General features: G+C 35.8%; 1 protein-coding gene across 3 annotated transcripts in view; it reads right to left on the bottom strand.

The window, feature by feature from the left end:
* Nucleotides 1-2,009: 2,009 nt before the first annotated feature.
* The window catches only part of slc35d1b (solute carrier family 35 member D1b), a 57,686-nt gene continuing 38,709 nt past the window's right edge, over nucleotides 2,010-20,986 (bottom strand). For all 3 annotated transcript variants that reach the window (XM_059563937.1, XM_059563936.1, XM_059563938.1), the window contains 6 exons: nucleotides 4,593-4,695; nucleotides 4,079-4,171; nucleotides 3,865-3,932; nucleotides 3,637-3,715; nucleotides 3,482-3,564; nucleotides 2,010-3,146 (listed from right to left, as the gene is read on the bottom strand). In XM_059563937.1, coding sequence (XP_059419920.1) covers nucleotides 2,996-3,146; nucleotides 3,482-3,564; nucleotides 3,637-3,715; nucleotides 3,865-3,932; nucleotides 4,079-4,171; nucleotides 4,593-4,695 — 577 coding nt within the window. In that variant the 3' untranslated portion in view covers nucleotides 2,010-2,995. The remainder of the gene's footprint in view (nucleotides 3,147-3,481; nucleotides 3,565-3,636; nucleotides 3,716-3,864; nucleotides 3,933-4,078; nucleotides 4,172-4,592; nucleotides 4,696-20,986) is intronic.

The following is a 20,986-nucleotide window of genomic DNA, read 5'->3' as shown; positions in this document are numbered from 1 at the left end:
ATAATGTTTGCTAGTTTTTGTTGTGACAAAGTACTAGCAAAATCCTTAAGAACAGGTCTCCAGGAATCAATAAGAAAGATAGGGGTTTGGATGAGAGCTTTATGGCCTAACTGTTCCAAAAGTTGAGGTAGATTTTCTTCAGTAGGCCTCTGGTGACAATCATTGGAATCAAGAACATCAACATCATTCTTAAAGTTTTGTTTCACTTTCACTTTAAGAAGTGACTCATGATCCACTCATGATTCAATGACATCAGGCTCATGTTTTGCTATGTAGGGCATAAACGAATCTAAGACACTGCTATATATGGTACCATATAAAGCTTCTTCAAGAAATGGCAGGGAAAGATGAATAGGAAAGTACTTGACTTTGACCAATACTCTTGCAATAGCTTGCCATTCATCGCTCTGAAATTCATGTCTAAGGAATGTGACCTTGACATCTGCACCCAAAGCACATCTGGAATAAAATTCATCCCAGAATTCTGTCAAGCTGTCACGAAAAACACCTGATCCCATGCCTTATTCAATCTGCCCATTAGGTAGTTTCATTCGAATACTGATCTCTTTGTCCATCATTGCTGGGTCATTGAAAGCTTGCATCAGATCACCCAGAACTTGTTCTCTTCGCACCAAAATAATAGTCTTTGATACATTCTCAATTGGAACTGTATATCATCCAAGCATCCAAACTCAAGTGAACCTCCTCCAATTGTGACCTCATTATCAAATGATTCCTCAAGTGGTGTCTCTTCCACATCAGTTGTGATCAGTTGTTCCTCTACATTTTTTTGATGTGGACCTGGAGTTGAATGCCCCTGGGCTCCGTACTTGCAATGTGTTCACATTTTCTTCAGTTAAATCACTTTCCTGACTAGGTGTGAACATTTGTTCTTGGAAACTGTCCTCCCAGTTCTCTACCTCAATTATATAATCATTCTGCATGACTGATATTTGCTGGGCCATAATATAAAGTGGATCATGTAACATGAAATTGGTCTCTTCAGACTTGTTTCACTTACATTAATGCTAAAGTTGCAAGATGCTTGGTTGTCATCTTGGGCACTTTCATTCAACATGACATCTGCTTCTGTGTTCCTGTAGCTATCATTTGTATTTTTTAACATTTCATATGGAAAACATTTAAAACATCCTATAACGTGCTGTTGTCAGCTTATATTGTCTCTATAAATGCATCTAAATTGCACTTCAGCTGTTTCCGTTTCCTCTGCAGTGGAAATATGGATTTTATTGATAAGCCTACTGATTTGATGTGACCGATAAAAGCCATATTTTATCACATTGTCTTATTACGACTGAAATTTCTAATACAATTTAAGGACTTGATATGACAAATGACAATGGTTGTCAAGCCCTGCACATTTATAAAAACAAAAAATGACAACTATTTACCTTGTCTTGTTCAATTCTGGCTATGTTTTCCTCTTCAATGTTGCGTTCCCTTAAAAATATCAAAAGATTGTTCTGATCCATGGAAGTCACATAAACATACAACGATGTTCCAATTTAACTTGTGCAAAAAGCAGATAAAGAAATTTGTGAAATACAGTGAGTTATTATGAAACGAAGAGCCCATCGAATGCAATAAAAAACACATGTAAATTTTCATTGGTTCCTTTAAAACAAAACCTGTGGCCACGAGAACCGGATGTTGTTTTCTCAACATAAGAAGTCGTGGCCACAAGAAAAATATGCCGTTCCCTCAACATAACATCTTGAGGCCACGACATAAGGATGTCGTTACATCGACAAAATGATCTCGTGGCCACGACATATGTTGTTCCAGCGAGTTAATATCTTGTGGCCACGACATATTATCACAAGATATTATGTCGTGGCCACGACAAAACTAAGTGAACTGACCATGTCTTCTCACGGGCACCGTAAAAACCAGTGGTAACAGTAACCAAAACTGTATTAACAATCTTCTATCAGCCAAGAAGTTGACCGAAAAAAGCCAGTGAAGAGCAGGAGCAGGAGACAAAGTGATGATGATAAAAAGGAGCAGAGTTTATTGTATAATTTTAAAATGATTATGCTTGTGTGTTTCAATGCTCAGACTTCGTCTGACCAATACAAATCCAACAACCAGTGCTATACCAAAATGCTTCACAACTTCCCATAAACCTTGAATTTCAATAAGCATTCAGTCTTATCTCTTATTCATGGAGACAAACATCCCTTGAAACACAAAGACACAGGACTAGACAGCAATGAAAGAAAAAAATATAAAAAACAACAATAAAATTAATCAATTAATTAATCAATTAAATGATAATATAAAAAGTTACAATCATTATCATATGATTAAATGTAATACAATTATTAAATGATTATATGAACAATGAAGAATAAATTAAACTAACTTAAACAACACAAATGTATGATTGCTCTCCTGAAGTAAAACACAGTTTGCATTTGAGGATCCTTAACACAGAAACATAAAAAATTATGAAATAGTGAAAAATATGAGTAAAAATCAATTTATACAAAGGTTTATATTTTTTATTTATTGTATTTTTTTATTATTATTATTTCATGTTCAACAGCATCACATTGTATTATAAATTGTATCATAATGTTAATTACCACAATGATAATAATAGTTAAAAAAAATTTGATTCATACCTCAAAAAAAAAAAAAAAAAAAGAAAAAAGAAATTGAACAATCCGACTTGAACTACTACGGTTGAGGGCTTTGCAATTTACAAAGACAAAAGGATCATACTGATTTCATAACATAGCACAGGAAATAATTCCTCATCTATCCAACATCTTGTCATATCATATCTCAACAAAACCAAGGTTGCTGAGAAAATTACTGGTCTCTGTTCACTCAAGGTGTTGTGAAATGAGACTGTGTGCACACCTTGCTGACTGTCTTCTTGTCTCCCATAGGTATTATCGTCTTACTTTTAACATTCTTCTGTTAAAAGACACAAGATTTCACATCATCTAAAATGAACTTAATCTTATTAAACAAAAGAAAGGAAATTATAGGAAATGAATCCATGACATGGAGTTTTTGAGATGCATTTGAGTAACAAAATCCAAATTTTTGTATTGAGCTTACTTTTTTGTTCCTTAGTGAAAGTAATGTAAGAGTACACAAGACTGCCAGCAATGCTATAGGGGAAAAAGGAAGAAAAGCTACATTTATAGAACAACTGAAGGAAATATCAAAGAAATGTTCATCGCTATTCTCAGGAAACACAAAAAAGTGACTTTATTATTATTATTATTTTTTTTTTTTTACAAATGAGTTATACAGAACTTTTTGAATTCTACATACATTTATTTACATTTCAGTACTTTAATGTTTTTTCTTCTAAATTCTTGTGTTTTCTGAGAAAATACACATTTGTCTGCACCTTGATCATTCTGAAATGATTAGTCTTTTACTAAGAATCTCCCAGTAATGTTGCCTATCTTCAAAGTCATTTTAAAACGGACCTATTTACCTGATGTTGAGGCCAATAAAATTCACCCAAGTAAAGATGTAATCTCCACCAAACACCATTCCAATGTATGTCACTAAGATATTCTGTTGGGTTGGTTAAACAAAACAAAGTAAAGTTTAGATTTAATTTAATTTGATTTAATGTTAATTACTAACCTTGATACAACCGACAATTGTAGTCGTCAAAGCAGAGTTATAATGGGTGCATAACATAATTGAGTACATGAGTATAAACCTGCCAAAAAAAAAAACAATGATATAATCATGATTATAAGAGAAAAAAAAGAATATGAATTTTAACACCTCAAAAATGTAATCAGTTCAGCTTTGAGTATTCTTAAGAAACTTTTAAGTACAGAAAAAGATTGGAAATATCAGGCTCACCCCATGACACATGATAACACAAACTGAATCACAAATAAAATGTCAGCCCAATCATTATAATCCAAAGCCTGAAAATTCACAAGATAATTTATTATTTTATCAAATGTACATTTATTATTTTATCACATTTTGTAAAGTCAATAAAAATTCAGACATCCTTATCCTTAATTTTTCATAACATTTAGTGTCATAATATATTTATTAAAATTCTTACTTTCTTAATGTCTCCAGTTAAGTATGCTAAAATCATAGCGGGGACAATCATGAATAAAGCATTGTAATAGAGCAGCCCATATTTTCCCAGCTCCTGAAATGGAATGAGAAAAAAAAAATCTTTAAACTAAATATAGATTAAAACAAGCAGATCTGGTTAGCTGGTCTCTGTTAAAATCTGCTTTCAGCTCATACATGAGCTTTAACCAAGTGAAGCTGGCAAGAAGTAGCATATAAGTAAAAACTAAAGGTGACATTTTTTCTTTTTACTAATGAAATTCTTGTGTCTAAATGTTTTATACAAAAAGGCAGTGGACCAAACTTTTTCTGAAAAGTAACAACAAGTGAAGCTTTTGGATTTTGTGGCTTGTGTGCAAAATTGTGCATGCTAATGAAAACTGGCACATTTGAAGGTGTGTGAAAAAAAGACCTCTGATCAGAGTGAAAAACAGGACCTCTGGTACACACACTCTTGCAATCGTGGATGTGTAAACAAGGCTTAGGAGTTAAATTACCTTGGAGTCCAGTTTTTGTTTCATATAAACCCCATTAGCAGCAGTCAGAATGTTGTTAAGTGTAATGAACACGTATCCGTAGAGGTCAAAACCTAAATCAGTACTGTAAAAATCAAAATAAAGGCAAATTAATTGAAGACAGATTACAAAAAAAGATAAAACTAGAAAAATATATAAAATAGTCACAAAAGGTTTGATGTCTGCTTGAGAAAGCCTGACCAGAAACTTTTAAGTAGTTTTAAAATTTTGAAGTTTGAATTAGTAGTTAGAAAAGCAGAAGTGTATGAGCGGGCTTTTCGTGACAAAATAAGCAACTAATACAATTCCTAATTATACTACGGGGCTGTTAAATGTTTGAATCTGATTGGTTGAGAAACATTCTAAGATGTGCAGTTATTTACAGGGAAATACATGGCTAAAGTAGTTCCAGGCAGGTCTTGATCATATTACATGTCAAGTCAAGTCACCTTTATTTATATAGCGCTTTAAACAAAATACATTGCGTCAAAACAACTGAGCAACATTCATTAGGAAAACAGTGTGTCAATAATGCAAAATAACAGTTAAAGGCAGTTTATCATTGAATTCAGTTGATGTCATCTCTGTTCAAGGCAAGCCAAGGAACCGAAACTCCATCGGTGACAGAGTGGAGAAAAAAACCTTGGGAGAAACCAGGCTCAGCTGGGGGGCCAGTTCTCCTCTGACCAGACGAAACCAGCAGTTCAATTCCAGGCTGCAGCAAAATCAGAATGTCCATATCACTTTGCCAAATAGAATTATTAGCTAGATTAGACAGATTAAAAAATAATAGATTGAATAGAAGCTTTCATTTACATTTCATTTTAGCAGACGCTTTTATCCAAAGCAATTTACAAATGAGGACAATAGAAGCAATCCAGGGCCATTTAGAAATAATCAAAATTCTAGCCATCTTGACGAACTACAGGCGAAATCCAAATTGGTGCCCCCACCCAAATAAATTTTATTACATTTGGATTAGGAAACATGTTTAGATATTATCAATATCTTTTTTTTTATTTTTTATTTAAAGTGTCCCTTTTTTTCATTATTATTTCAGTCAAACCTATAAAACAACCCAAACTACATAAAAAAGCATGATCAGTCACATAAAAGTAATCAGACTCCAGCTACTTATTCTTCCCGTTACTCATTTACGCGATAATATGGTAGTATCGATACACATAGGCTCCAAAATACGGGTGGTGCCATTGTATTTTTTTTTAAACTGTAGTTTCGTCATTATGGATCTACCATAAGTAATGTGGGGCAGTCGCACAAATGTTTTAACACTTGTGCCTTCAAATAAACAATAAAAAAGTGTCTATTTTGCCATTTCCTAAAAGTAATCTTAACATTTAGATATACATATAAACTAGTTTTAATTATTTAAATGAGTCTTTGAAATTTGGATAAAAACTGGCAATGATGATGTGTTTTTGTGCATTTATTTAGCCAATTTTTTCACAGTGCCTAATGTCATAACATGGTTGGGAAATGCGGAACTGCCACCTCTGCATGTGGTGTGAATACTCTAACCTGTTAACCTGTGCACCGAAAAAAAAGGTCCAGCTTATGTCTTGTTTAGGCATTTGGTGTGAATCTGGCCTTATATATATGTACAGGATATATCTCTCAGTTCGCATGGTATCGTGATACTTCAGCTGGTATGGTTTTGTAACGTGTTTATGGTATCGTGACAACCCTACCCACTATGTGTATGGCGCTGCTCCCATTAAGTGCTGTTACATTTACATCTATGCATTTAGCAGACATTTTTATCCAAAGCGACTTACAGTGAATTCAGGCTATACATTATTATTTATTAATTAATTTTTTTATCAGTATGTCAGTACACTCTAAAAAGTGCTGGGTTGTTACATTTTTGGGTTAATTGTGCTGGGTCATAACTCTGGGTTGTTTGAGGTAATGTAAACACACAGTTGGGTTGCTCATCCTGGGTCAAATGGACTGTAAGGGTTCTTTCTCCACTGAACAGCTGGGTTGGGTTATTTTGACCCAACCGGTTTATTTATTGTTCCTCTTCATCTAACTTTCTGGATTCTCATCTTGTCGTCGTCAGACGGTCACGCACATCACTGCAAGCAGGTGTATAAGGTAGGTTAATATGATGATATGTTATTGATATTTTTTTTTTATAATTTTTTTTTTTTAATGATTTCACTGTTTAATACAATATTTGATGTGTCGCTGTGTGGGGTTAGCATTATTTTGTGAATTATTATGTAGCTGCCTAGCCTACCATCGCCTTATCGTTAAAGTGTGTGTGTGTATTTGCATGAGTGCGTGAGCGAGCTCAGAGTTTTATTTAACATTATAATACATGTCCCTTATTTTAATGCCTTATGGAAATGGTATGAACTATGTCAGAAATATGGGGTTAAGTTCAGTTAATGTCTGTCTACTATATGGCTTTACAATGTAAGCTAAAACACTATGTCACTTATTTTTATTATATTAAGTGGCCTTAACTACTATGTACTTTTTAATTAAAAATTTAGTACAATGTACTTTTTGTGTACATACATGTTTTTACATTGTACTTATATTTAAAAAAAAATCTACATGTAATTACGTTTGTATTTAATTTCTGTAATTACACTTATAATTACACTGTTGACCCATACTTTACACCTTAACCCACCCTTAAACTAACCCATACCTCCAACCCTCTCCCTAACCTTACCCCTATCCCACCTCAATAGCAGCAAAAGTGTTTTACAATACAATATTAACACAGTAAGTACATTGTAATTATTTTTTTATGTAAGTACATAGTAGTTAAGGCCACCTAATATAAAGTGGGACCTAAAACACAATATTACTGGTATGTAATATTATTTCTTACTTAAATTTATTGTCTTTTAAGTATATAAGCTACAGTATGTAAAGGTAAACTTAATCTTTTGTGTTGTATGAGATCCTCCTTTCTCTATTTTAGTGAACCATTATAATATATATATATATATATATATATATATATATATATATATATATATATATATATATTAGTGGTAGGCCGTTATCGACGTTAACATGCTGCATTAACGTGAGACTCTTATCGGGCGATAAAAAAAATATTGCCGTTAATCTATTCTCAAAGTTGGGTTGGGAGCTGGGTATATACAAAGCAAGCTATGATGACTTTCACCTTGATATTTTATATAACCGACTGGCTGAGGCCAGCCTAAAACGATGCTCAGGACAGTTGATGGGCCACTGCTGCGCATCGTCACGAAAGCTTAGCTTTTTCACGTGTTTTTAAGCCTTACCGCTTGTCGATTTATACATTAAAGCATCCAAAAACAAGACGCGGAAAAGATGAACAGAGTAGCTGGTTACTCGCGCGCTGTGTTCGGTGAGCACGAGAGAGAGAGAGCCACGTCTCATGGACAGCGACACTGAACCGAGCTCTCTTCTGCGAAGTTCTCCTCGGGGAAGTCCCTCCTGCACCTGAACGAACAAATACAAATCGCAATTTGAACAAACAAAAAGATGTGAAAGAGCCCAATTCAGTACTCGCGGTGTTCTGGTGTTCAGGGCTCACGCAGAGAAAGGCGTCTCAAAACACTTGAACATAGAATTTGCTTATTTTTGCTCTTGTGCCTACAAATACATACAAAATATGTCAAAATATCCACCTTGGAAATTATACTCGAAAACACTGTCAGTTATTTCTTAAGTGAAAGTAAACAGTCGAGGAAAAAAATGGGATGTGTAATATATTGGATGCATTCATCGTCTCTTAAAGTGACCGCGCCTAATTTAGCTACTGGCGGCTGTAATTTTAATCCAAGAAAATGAAAATCACTCACTGCTCTTGACTGAATTACTTTGTAGTTTTAACAGTCAAATCAAAAGTTATTCAGACACCAGATATAATTTTTGACAACTCCCACGTCCGGTGTAGACACAGAAAGTGACTGCTCTATTTACAAATAAGTTCTATAAGAAAAAAAAAAAAAACCTTAACCAGCGGCATAACGAGATGGAAATATAGACTATAAAATATAGTCTAATAGTACTATTAGACTTCTGAAGGGCAGTGCTAAATGAAAAATATATCATATTTAGACAAAATAAGAAAAATTTACACATCTCCATTCTGTTCAAAAGCTTTAACCCCCAGCTTTTGATGGATGGTTTTTCCTTCTGGAGTATCAGTGAGTGTTTGAACCTTCTGTAATAGTTGTATAGGAGTAAATTAATTAACATTTTGCAGCTTCTGAAAGGGAGATGTAAACGCTTGACCTCAGCTGTATATGATTATACAGGTACATCTCAATAAATTAGAATGTTGTGGAAATGTTCATTTATTTCAGTAATTCAACTAAAATTGTAAAACTTGTGTATTAAATAAATTCAATGCACTGAAGTAGTTTAAGTCTTTGGTTCTTTTAATTGTGATGATTTTGGCTCACATTTAACAAATACCCACCAATTCACTATCTCAACAAACTAGAATATGGTGACTTGCCAATCAGCTAATCAACTAAAACACCTGCAAAGGTTTCCTGAATCTTCAAAATGTTCTCTTAGTTTGGTTCACTAAGTTACACAATCATGGGGAAGACTGATGATCTGACAGTTGTCCAGAAGACAATCATTACCACACTTTACAAGGAGGGTAAGCCACAAACATGCATTTCCAAAGAAGCTGGCTGTTCAGAGAGTGCTGTCTCCAAGCATGTTAACAGAAATTTGAGTGGAAGGAAAAAATGTGGAAGAAAAAGATGCACAACCAACCAAAAGAAATGCAGCCTTATGAGGATTGTCAAGCAAAATCGATTCAATAATTTGAGTGTACTTCACAAGAAATAGACTGAGGCAGGGGTCAAGGCATCAAGAGCCATCACACAGATGTATCAAGGAATTTGGCTACAGTTGTCTTATTCCTCTAGTTAAGCCACCGTAGCCACCAGATCCAGTCTGTATCCAGATCAGAGGGTCACTGCAGTCACCCGGATCCAGTACGTATCCAGACCAGATGGTGGATCAGCACCTAGAAAGGACCTCTATTGCCATGAAAGACAGCAGAGACCAGGACAACTAGAGCCCCAGATACAGATCCCCTGTAAAGACCTTGTCTCAGATGACCACCAGGACAAGACCACAGGAAACAGATGATTCTTCTGCAAAATCTGACTTTGCTGCAGCCTGGAATTGAACTGGTGATTTCATCTGTTCAGAGGAGAACTGACCCACCAACTGAGCCTGGTTTCTCCCAAAGTTTTTTTCTCCATTCTGTCACCGATGGAGTTTCGGTTCCTTGTCGCTGTCGCCTCTGGCTTGCTTAGTTGGGGTCACTTCATCTACAGCGATATCGTTGACTTGATTGCAAATAAATGCACAGACACTATTTAAACTGAACAGAGATGACATCACTGAATTCAATAATGAACTGCCTTTAACTGTCATTTGCATTTTTGACACACTGTTTTCTAATGAATGTTGTTCAGTTGCTTTGACACAATGTATTTTGTTTAAAGCGCTATAAAGATAAAGGTGACTTGACTTGACTCACTATGTGGTGATGTTGTAGAAGGACTACGTGAGAACCACTATGGATGATAAGTTTGCTCTGCCACCTTGTCATTATTTTCATGCACACCGCACTATAATGTGATGCATGCAAAATACATAGTTTTGGCTGTTACAAAGTCTCCATCCAAAAACAGACGTACATCGTCTGCAGATATAAGGTATTTCATTGCACTTTAACAAGTAAACTGAATGGCCTATATAACGAGCCCTCACTAACTGAGTTTAATGCCACAGTTATGTTAGAATGCATCTCATTATTGTTTCTGTGGTGGTGCGTCGGTCTCGTCAAGAGGCGCGTGGTCCGGAGCACTGTATGACTGATGCATCAGTAAAATTCAGCTTGATACATCAGTTAAATTAATGCAGATACATTCACATGCAACATAAACACTCTCCAATATATAAAAACTGTTTAAAAATAAAACAAAGAAAACAGCGATCGCTATAAGTTCCGCCTCCATCAGCTGACAGGTGTGTCAGAGCGCGTCACGAGCCGTCACGAGAGAGCGCCAGAATTCAAATATACTATCTTTCGCCTATCTTTCATTCACTTTTTTTCCGGTGGATTGTCTCATTCTGTTTGTGACACTGTACACTGCAAAACCATGCCGTTTTTTTTTACTACCAAGACACAGTTTCTGACCGTGAGTTATTCCATAATGGACACAAACAGTTCTGTCGCTGAAGAACTGAAACAAACAAAGAAATTATGATCCATATTACAACGTTATTGCTTAGTTGGATGAAACGTGCTCCATGAGATGTCGTTCAGTGGACCCTTACCTTTGTAACTAAACCGGGATTTACAGCTGTGGATGTGTTTATGTCTCGTTATTGCAACGAATCTGCTATGTACAGTGTTTCCATTGTTCATGTTTTATGTGTACTGCTTACACAAATGTAGCAAATACAGTCTTTATAAGCTTTCCATTGAAAAACAGCTGTCGTCGATGCTTGAGGCTTAGATCATTATAATGATATATAGTTTGTCAAGATTAAATTTGTCCTGTTTCATTTAATCTATTCGTAAATCATGATTACGGATGTTAAAGCCACAGGCCTGTAGTCATTTAATCTTGTAATTTTGGATTTCTTTGGGATGGGGATGATGGTGGAGCGTTTGAAGCATGAAGGGACTTCGCACAGCTCCAGCGATCTGTTGAAGATCGGTGTGAAGATGGGGGCCAGCTGGTCAGCACAGGACTTCAGACAGGCTGGTGTAACACAATCTGGGCCTGGTGCTTTTTTTCTTTTCTGCTTCCGGAAGACCTGGCGCACCGCATCCTCGCTGATCTGAATTGCAGGTGTGGGGGAGAGCGGGGATGCAGGAGGTGTGAATGGTGAGAGCGCTTGATTGGAGAGGTGTTCAGGGCGGGTTCCAGGAGTTGTTAATGGTGTGAATGGTTGTTTGGAGAGGTGTTCAGGGTGGGTTGCAGGAGTTGTTATTGGTGTGAACGGTTGTGTGGAGAGGCATTCAGGGCAGGTGATGGTTGTTCTTTCAAACCTGCAGTAAAACTCGTTCAGATCGTCTGCCAGTCGTTGATTCTCCACAGTGCTGGGGGGTGGTGTCTTGTAGTTGCTAACCTCTTTCAGACTTTTCCACACTGATGCTGAGTCGTTGGAAGTGAACTGAGTCCTAATTTTTCCAGAATAATTCCTCTTTGCCACTCTGATCTCCTTTTCCAGTGTGTATTTAGCCTATTTATACAAGACATTGTCCCCCTTCCTGTAAGCATCTTTGGCCTGACGGAGCTGTCTGAGTTTTGCAGTGAACCATGGTTTGTCGTTGTAAGTTAGATGAGTCCTAGTAGGAATACACATATCCTCACAGAAACTGACATAAGATGTTAACAGTCTCTGTGAGTTCATCCAGATCGGTGGCAGCAGCTTCAAAAACACTCCAGTCAGTGAGTTCAAAACAAGATTGTAAATCCTGCTCTGCTTCATTAGTCCATCTTTTTACTGTCCTTAATACAGGTTTAGCTGATTTTAGTTTCTGCCTGTAGGTCGGTATAAGATGAACCAGAAGGTGATCAGAATGTCCCAAAGCTGCTCGTGGAACAGAGTGATATGCATTCTTTATTGTGGTGTAACAGTGATCTAATATATTACTGTCTCTTGTGGGACAATTATCATGCTGTCTGTATTTTGGCAGTTCACGGGAGAGATTGGCTTTATTAAAGTCCCCGAGAATGATTAAAACAGAGTCCGGGTGTTGTTGTTCTGTCTCTGTGATCTGATCAGCGAGTTTATGTAAAGCCCAGGCTTAAATGCGCTTCTGGAGGGATGTAAACACTCATCAGAAAGAATGAGTGAAACTCCCGCGGCGAATAGAATGGCTTGCAGTTGACAAACAGCATTTCTAGATCAGGACAGCACATCTTCTTTAACACAATTACATCTGTACACCAGCGTTCATTGATGTAAAAGCATGTCACGCCCCCGCACAATTTCCCCTGTTGATTCTGCGTCATGATCCGCTCTAAACAGCTGAAAGTCCGGCAGATGGAGCGCACTGTCCGGTATGGCGTCATTCAGCCAGGTTTCCGTGAAACACAGAGCATCAGAGTGTGAGAAATCCTTATTTGTCCGAGAGAGCAGAAGGAGTTTGTCCGTTTTGTTGGGTAGAGAGCGGAGATTTGCCAGAAGGATGCTAGGCAACGGCGTTCGAAATCCGCGCTTCCTGAGTCTGACGAGCGCTCCCGCTCGCTTTCCCCGTCTGCGCGTCCTGAAGCGTTTGATCAGCGCCGCTGCTTCTCCGATAACAACGTTCAGTAAAACGTCTGAATAATTGAAATCCGGAAAAATATCTTGTGGTATGTTCTGCCGAATGTTCAGCAGTTCATCCCTGGTGAAACGGATTGCAGGAATATAACTAAAGACAGGACAAACTAACAAAAACAACTGCAGAGCACGTCATGGAGGCAGCCATCCTGTATCGGCGCCAGAGGTATCGTTTGCAGGTTTGAAACCTACCACTGCATAACTATATATATATATATATATATATATATATATGGATAAAAAGCTAAATGTTTTCATTTTATTTTTATTTCGGTTCATTCTTGGTTAAAAAAAAAATCTTCAGGTTCCATAAGCAGAGCGAAATGAGAACGGTGCAGCAATTAGCAATAATTATTATTAACTCTGTTATTATTCTTGATTTTTTTCAAAATACTAACACTTTGCATTTTTGAATTATGCCTTATGTGTCACCAAAACATTCACAACAGACATTCAGCGTTAGCAGCGGTCAACTTACTCCCATCGATACTGAAACACTCGTGAACTACAAAGCCTATTTTACCTCATAAATAATAGTTAAGTTTCAAATGGGCAACATCACGAATATGGAAACGGATTTCTCCAGAGTGAGAGAATGAGAAAGCCCAACCTTACCTTATGCTTAGCTTTAAATTATTATTATTTTTTGTTTGTTTATAGCTAAGCCTATATTATTATATACTGCAATTATATTTATCCATTAGAATTATATATTTTTAATTCTTGTTTTGTTCTGATATATTTGTTAAATTTAAAGGATTTGTTGTAAAGTGAAGGGAACTAAATATATCCTGTTGGTACATTATAACATTATTAGGCCAGCCGTTATTATTTCTAAATGTAATAAAATGCAATTTATAGATGAATTATATAATATCTAAAATAAAAAAAATACATGCAGCAAATGAAGATAGGTGATTAATCCGTTAAAATGCAATCTATACATGACTCATATTTTTTTCTCTCACAAACTTAATTTTTTAGCGTGTTTAAAAAAAAATAAAGAAAACATGCAGCAAATGAAAATAGGCGATTAATCCGTTAAAATTTGTTACTATGGGTTAACAGTAATTATAATTATTATATACTTCAGAGCAGAGCCTGCATGGGCCTAATTTAGGTGATCCAGGTTTTTTTTTTTTTTCATTGCATCTGAAAGTGACTTCGTGCAGCATATTCATTTCACACGCTCTTGCGCAGATCAGCCTCCCGCGATGCTCAGCTGTGGACAATTTAAAAATGTTTGATATAAAGGTTGCTGTCCCATTTTATACAGGAATTGATCATGTAAAATAAATCTAATTATATTGTTAATTCTAATTATATTGTTAACACAAGTTCATTTAGGCTATTTAACATGCATTGTGACATTTTATCCTTTTTAACTTATAAACTCCTTGAGATTTTAAAGTTAGTTTAATAGTATTTAAATTCAAGTTTAAAAATAGGTTTTAACTGTTTAAATTATTTCTATATGAATTAGTAATATGTTATCATGTTTATTCTTGTAGAAAATAAGTGTTTATTCTTTAAGAAAATAAGGGAAAAAATAAGGGATGATCCAAATATTTGTTTTGCTTCACCTATTTATGTAGATAACAATTATTCAAAAATAAATAAATAAATATAATAAAATGTAATTAAAAAATACCATCGGCCTGAGTAAATTTGACCATTATAGAATTGGGACTTTAAAGGTTAGTGATTTAGGAGGTGAAAATACTGTGAAATTACAAATGGCATTGGATTTTAGAGCATAACAACTGAAGGATTATGAAACGTTAGCCGATAAAGAATTTTTTTAAACAATGGAACTTAAAGTTGTGAACTAAAATATAATTTCAACAACATGTGAATAAATAAAATGCATACTTTTCATAACATTTCATTATTCATAAAATGCATAACGTTTCTGGTGTTTTGGTTTGTACTTCAATATAATGAGCTCCACGTTTAAGAATAGCCCTAGACTAGGTTCTCTCTCTCTCTCTCTCTCTCTCTCTCTCTCTCTCTCTCTAACAGCATTAGCTCAATGAAATATGTCTTCCTTCAGTTAGAATGAATGTTGTCCTGCCTTGCTAAATGTTGGTCTCATGATCAGTAAGTTGTATTCGCCTCAATCTGATTTAGTAAAGTCAAACCGCAGACGGTGAAGCTGCGTCAGTTAGCGGAGTCCTGCGCGCTGTGAGGGGAGCAGAGGATTCCGCTTGGTCTTAAAGCCTTCCACATCTACAAACATCTACGATCACAAATGATTTTCGTAAAATAATGATTAATTATTAATTGATAATGTTATTATTATCATTATGGACTTGTTAACCCTTTGACACGTACGATCACACCGGTGTGATCAGAACTTTAATTGCCACACGTCATCAGCTGCTGAATTTAAATCTGCTTTGGCTGGTGGTGCAGAGACAGATCGGACGTGCTGAGCGCTTGTCAGATTATCACAAATATTCAGAGTTTTTTAACATATAATGCTTATTTTAGGTTTAAGACATTTAAATACACATAAGTACTAGAAAACCATACATTTACAGTTTGTAAAATACACCCTGATGTCTATGAAAACGGCAATAATGATCCTTACAAATATAATCTGACTTCATGTTTTCATTGATATCATATACAGATTGTGTAGGTAACTGAAGTTTACTCTGCCCTTCTCCAAGTTTACCGGAGACCTACTTCAACGTGCTTCGGGAGGCGAGGATGAATGTGCGTGTTGTAAATCCCACAGCTCGGATTCAGCGCGAACCAACATGGCGGGCGCCCGTCACCTGGTGTAGATCAACTAACACGGTCGATATAAAAGTGTTAAAGCTACCAAATATATTGACTTGCACATATTTCAGAATCGGAATATCAGATATTTCCTAATATATTGAGTAAGTTTGCAAATATTTTGAATAAAACAGGAAAAACAAAATAAAAGCGATCCATGTTTCATACAGATTAGAGCTGCAACTAACGATTATTTTTTCTGTTGACTAATCTAACGATTATTTTTTCGATCAGTCGACTATTCTAACGATTTTTTTTACTAAAATAAATTAGGAATCTAATGTTCTTTTTTTGATTAGCTAATGAATCCTTTGGTTAACTTTACAAAAAAATATAAGTACAACGTATATAATAATATAATTCAACCTTTATTCATTTTTTCCCCAAAAAATACTTCAATTGTGGTTGAAATTTTTACAGGATACAAAAATAAAGAGGCAAAGAAAATTATTTTACTATGATAAATATGAGTTAACGATAGCGTTTATATATAAACCACAGTAGCCACAAATTTACAGTTGTCTGAGACATCATGAAATGTTCTTTAACATCATGAACCATAAAATGTAGTCATCTTTCTGCTATGGTTTATTTTCATAATAGGTAAACACAGGTCACAAGTTAACACGATAACATTTCCTTGATTCAGCAGGTGCACGATGTGCTGCCGAGAGTCTTGTGTTGAATCCAGAGATCTGGAGGTGATTCGTTGTAGATCGGTAGCTCGGTGATTCGTGACTGTTGTCTCGCGGTGCGCCGTCTTTTAACGCGTGTTTGAAACCCGCGCCAACACAGACTTACTTTATTTTTTTGTTTATCCTACTTGCTTCAGCCGCTACGGGTGATCATACCAATAACTTGTAATCCTTACAAGAATATCAGAATCATGCTATGAGCAAGTCTACATTTATTAGACACTTAATAATATCACATCAGTTTGTGCTTTTAGAATCGCCAAATCTGCTGCGGTCGTTCCATCACATCTGCAGCGGAGACCTGAACCAGTAAGTTGGTCAACAGATAACACGGTAACCAGTTAAACCGTAACACTGGAGAGCGCCAGTATGTTTTCCTCGGAGGTGCTCATGCATCACAGTTGTGCTGCCGTGGTGACGTTACACCATATTCATTTTTGCAAAGGGAACAAAGGACGTGGTCTCTGTTTTTGTGGTAGAATGCAACTTTCTCCATTCCCTGTTCCCAGGAGCAGAAGCCGCCATTACGCGAGGTGTAAACAGTGTGACGCATCGACGCATTTCACGCACGTCAACGTATTTTTGTAGTCGACGTAATCGATGACGTCGACTCGTCGTTGCAGCACTAATACAGATCTATTTTGGCTGTGTTGTGTCACATGACAAGCACGACGTGTCGCCATGGAAACAATAAGGTGGTACATTCTTTACGTGGCTGGAGTATTCTGTCTCTAGAGACTCTGTTTTTTGCTACCCTTGTCGCCACTTTTCGCTCCCAAATGCCCCAATGTCTATATTCAGGTCAGAATCAGGGTTCTGTAATTGGAAAAAAGCACTGTGCAGAAATGGTGGCTTTAGAGATCATTGCAAATCAGAACATCACAGAAGTGCTGTGTTTGCTTGAACACAGCACAAATTAGTCATTGAAAAAAAATCTCCATGATCGAATCAATAAACAAAGAAAGGGAAAAAACAAGAGTTAGAGAGAACCAGATATATACTGTATCAAAACCATTGATCAGGTGCTGCTCAGGACATTTCTCAGCGTGGACACAGGGAATCCGAAGGCTCGGATATCCCCGGCAATTTCTTAGCCATATTGGATGCAATTGCACAGCACAATTCATTAATTGAGAAACGCATGAATGTACATGGGAATGCAAAATACACCAGTAAGAAAATTCAAAATGAAATTTTAGTGTGTGTGTGTATGTGTGTGTTGCATTGTGTCCTTTATGCACACTATAAATAAATGAAAAAAAAAACATTAATAACTTTACTGGCTCATAATTTTTTATTAGAGTGTTTGAAAAAGGAATGACTGCCAAAATGTATTTGCACCGTACTGAATAAATTATTTTGTGTGCTTGAATGTACCCTGTACTTGGCCCCTGAATGTAACATGTGGCCCCTTAATGGCCCCTGTTTCAGAAAAATCCTAGAACCGCAACTGCGTGCATATGACTTTTGCAAACAAAAAGTGTCTTAGAAAATGTAAATCAATATATTGTTTTCTGTGAGTGAGTAAACAAAATGATTTTCACAATAATTTAGAAAGAAAAATTCTAGGCTACAAGATCCAATTCTCAAAAGTCCCGGGAACCAATGTTCTGTATGTGTTTTATATCCTTATTCAAGTGATTTAATTTTTTTTAGTTTTTCACTAATCACGCATAAATATTACACAATCATGTACATACATGCTGCTCACATATTATTATAGCCCAGTTTGTGCTGATTACAGTGATATTAGACTTTAGCCATTTAGATGTTTATAAGCAACTGAAAAAAACACAAATGTCAGGGCATAACAAAACTTCTCCAGGCCCCAAAAATACCCTTAGACCTCGGAGGGTTAAGGCAACTTCCTCTGAAATTAAGTTATAATAACTAATAAACTATATTTCGCTATACAGTAGTCATCATTTGAAGTGAATCAAAACCTTTCCTCAAAGTTGTCCTAAAACAAAAATGAGGCATCCTACTTTGCAAACCTGCTCTGCAAGTTTGAAACCCTCATAAGACACTGTCCTTATGAAAGAGCAAGAAATTGACACCTTTATTTCGACCCCCTTCACGGCGAGCGACTTGCACTAACTGACCCAGCTTCACCGTCCGTGGTTTGATTTTACAAAATCAGTTTGAGGCGAATACAACTCATTGATCATGAGCCCAACATTCAGCAAGGCAGGAAAACATTCAGTCTACCTGAGGGAAGACGTATTTCATTGTAAGTTCATGCTGTTAAATAGAGTTGAAAAAATAAAAATAAAAAATAACTAGTGTAGGCTATTCTTAAACTTGGAGCTCATTATATTGAAGTACAAATCCAAACACCAAAAGCAACCTACACTCTCTTAAGTGTTCTTTCATTGAAAAGTATGCATTTTATTTATTCACAGTCTATTTTAGTTCAAAACTTTAAGTGCCATTGTTTACAAAAATGCTTTATTGACTAATGTTTCATACACATTCAGTTGCTATGCTTTAAAATTCCATGCCATTTGTAATTTCACAGTATTTTCACCTCCTAAATTACCACCCCAATTCCATAATGGTAAAATTTACTCAGGCCAATGGCATTTTTAAACGACATTATTATTATTATTTAGAAAAATTGAAGCCTACATAAATGGGTAAAGCAAAACAAATATGCTAACTTTTTAACTGCAGGCAGATATAGGCCTATATTATTGTACGTTACAAATATTTGGATCATCCCTGATTCTTTCCCTTATTTTCTTAACCTGTTAGCCTGCACCCTGACGCAGGTGTCCTCAACACCCCTCAACTCACATGTTTCAGTGTTTATGAATAGATTAAATGAAACGCGACAAATTTAATCTTGACAAACTATATATCATTATAAAGATTTAAGCCTCAAGCATCGACGACAATTTGCAGTTTTTCAATGGAAAGCTTATAAAGACTGTATTTGCTACATTTGTGTAAGCAGTACACATAAAAACATGAATAATGGAAACACAGTACATACCAGATCCATCGTAATAATGAGTCATAAACACATCCACACCTGTAAATCCCGGTTTAGTTAGGAAGGGAAAGGTCCACTGAACGACATCTCATGGAGCAGGTTTGGTCCAATGAAGCAATAATGTTGTAATATGGATAATAATTCCGTTGTTTACGTTTCAGTTCTTCAGCGACAGCTGTTTGTGTCCCTTATGGAATAACTCATGCAAAGAAACTGCATCTTGGTAGTAAAAAAACGACATGGTTTTGCAACGTACAGTGTCACAAACAGAATGAGACGATCCACCGAAAAAAAAGTAAATGAAAGATAGTATATTTGAATTCTGGCGCTCTCTCGTGACGCGCTTTGACGCACCTGTCAGCTGATGGAGGCGGAACTTATAGCGACCGCATTTTTCTTTGTTTTATTTTTCAACAGTTTTTATATATCTGAGAGTGTGTTTTATGTTGAATGTGAATGTATCTGCATGATTACCATCTGTTTGAGTGCAAATCAGCCCAAATCAGCTCACCATTACTGTATGATCACGGCTATCAAAGTGAATGTGTCTATATGAATAGAGATAGTGGATTATTTACTTTATGGCGCATTTGTGTTATTAAAATCTGTATAAGTGGCCATCAGCACAGCAGTACTTATTTGCATTGTAATTCATTGTAAATGCTGCATTTCTAGCAATCTCAGGATTTTCTATAATTGGAATACAAAGTTAAATCTTTTTTTATTTGTATTATTATTCTTATTTTTCTTACTCAAATTATTCTTATTGTATTTTTCTAGTGCTCAAATCACTCACTTATATTATGTCTAAGTTTCTGTCTAGTGTTTTATAATTGAAAAAAAAAACTATTCAGTGGTATGTTTAATGAGTAAATAGTTTGTAGAAGGCTTCAATACAGTTGGTACAGTAAGTAGACAGTCTAAAGGCCCTTTTTACCGCCACGTGTACCGCCGCCGCGGAGTCTGTAAAGTGCATTTGCAGCTTTTGACAGCTGAGTGGCGCCTTAACCACAAGTTATCAAACAAGCGCATCACAGCACATTTTCTCAAATAGACGTCAGTTTTGCCTCGCTGATGCGTTTCATTTGATGGCTTCAGTCACGGAAAATGAAAGAAAAAAAACTATAGTTAAAATATTTAATATATTTAATATGTAATATTCACAGATGAAAGTTTGGTACTTATGAAGTCATGTTATTTTATTAGAACGAATTCAAGCAGGATAAATGTCAAGCCTGTGCCTGAACCTGTGATTATATTTTCTCTAAGCTACATGGTATTAAACCATATTTTAGATTTGATACATTTAAAAGGTGTGCAGTATTATTTTTATTATATTAATTATGTGTTATATTGTTCAAAAGAAATTGTGGTTTACTTTGCATCTGAGCATTAAAAGTGGTAGCCTATTTTAAGGGGGTAGGCTACATGGATTAATATGCAATGTCAATATTTTCATATATTATGCCTATATGTTAATTTATATTTTAAAATTCCTTTAATAAAACAACATGCATTTTTGTTATTCGTTACCTGTCCTTTATTTTGAC

The sequence above is a fragment of the Carassius carassius genome, chromosome 12 (assembly GCF_963082965.1).
Source record: "Carassius carassius chromosome 12, fCarCar2.1, whole genome shotgun sequence".
NCBI classification, from domain to species: domain Eukaryota; kingdom Metazoa; phylum Chordata; class Actinopteri; order Cypriniformes; family Cyprinidae; genus Carassius; species Carassius carassius.
Note: the sequence above shows the minus strand (reverse complement) of the source record. Positions and strands in the feature narration are given on the sequence as shown.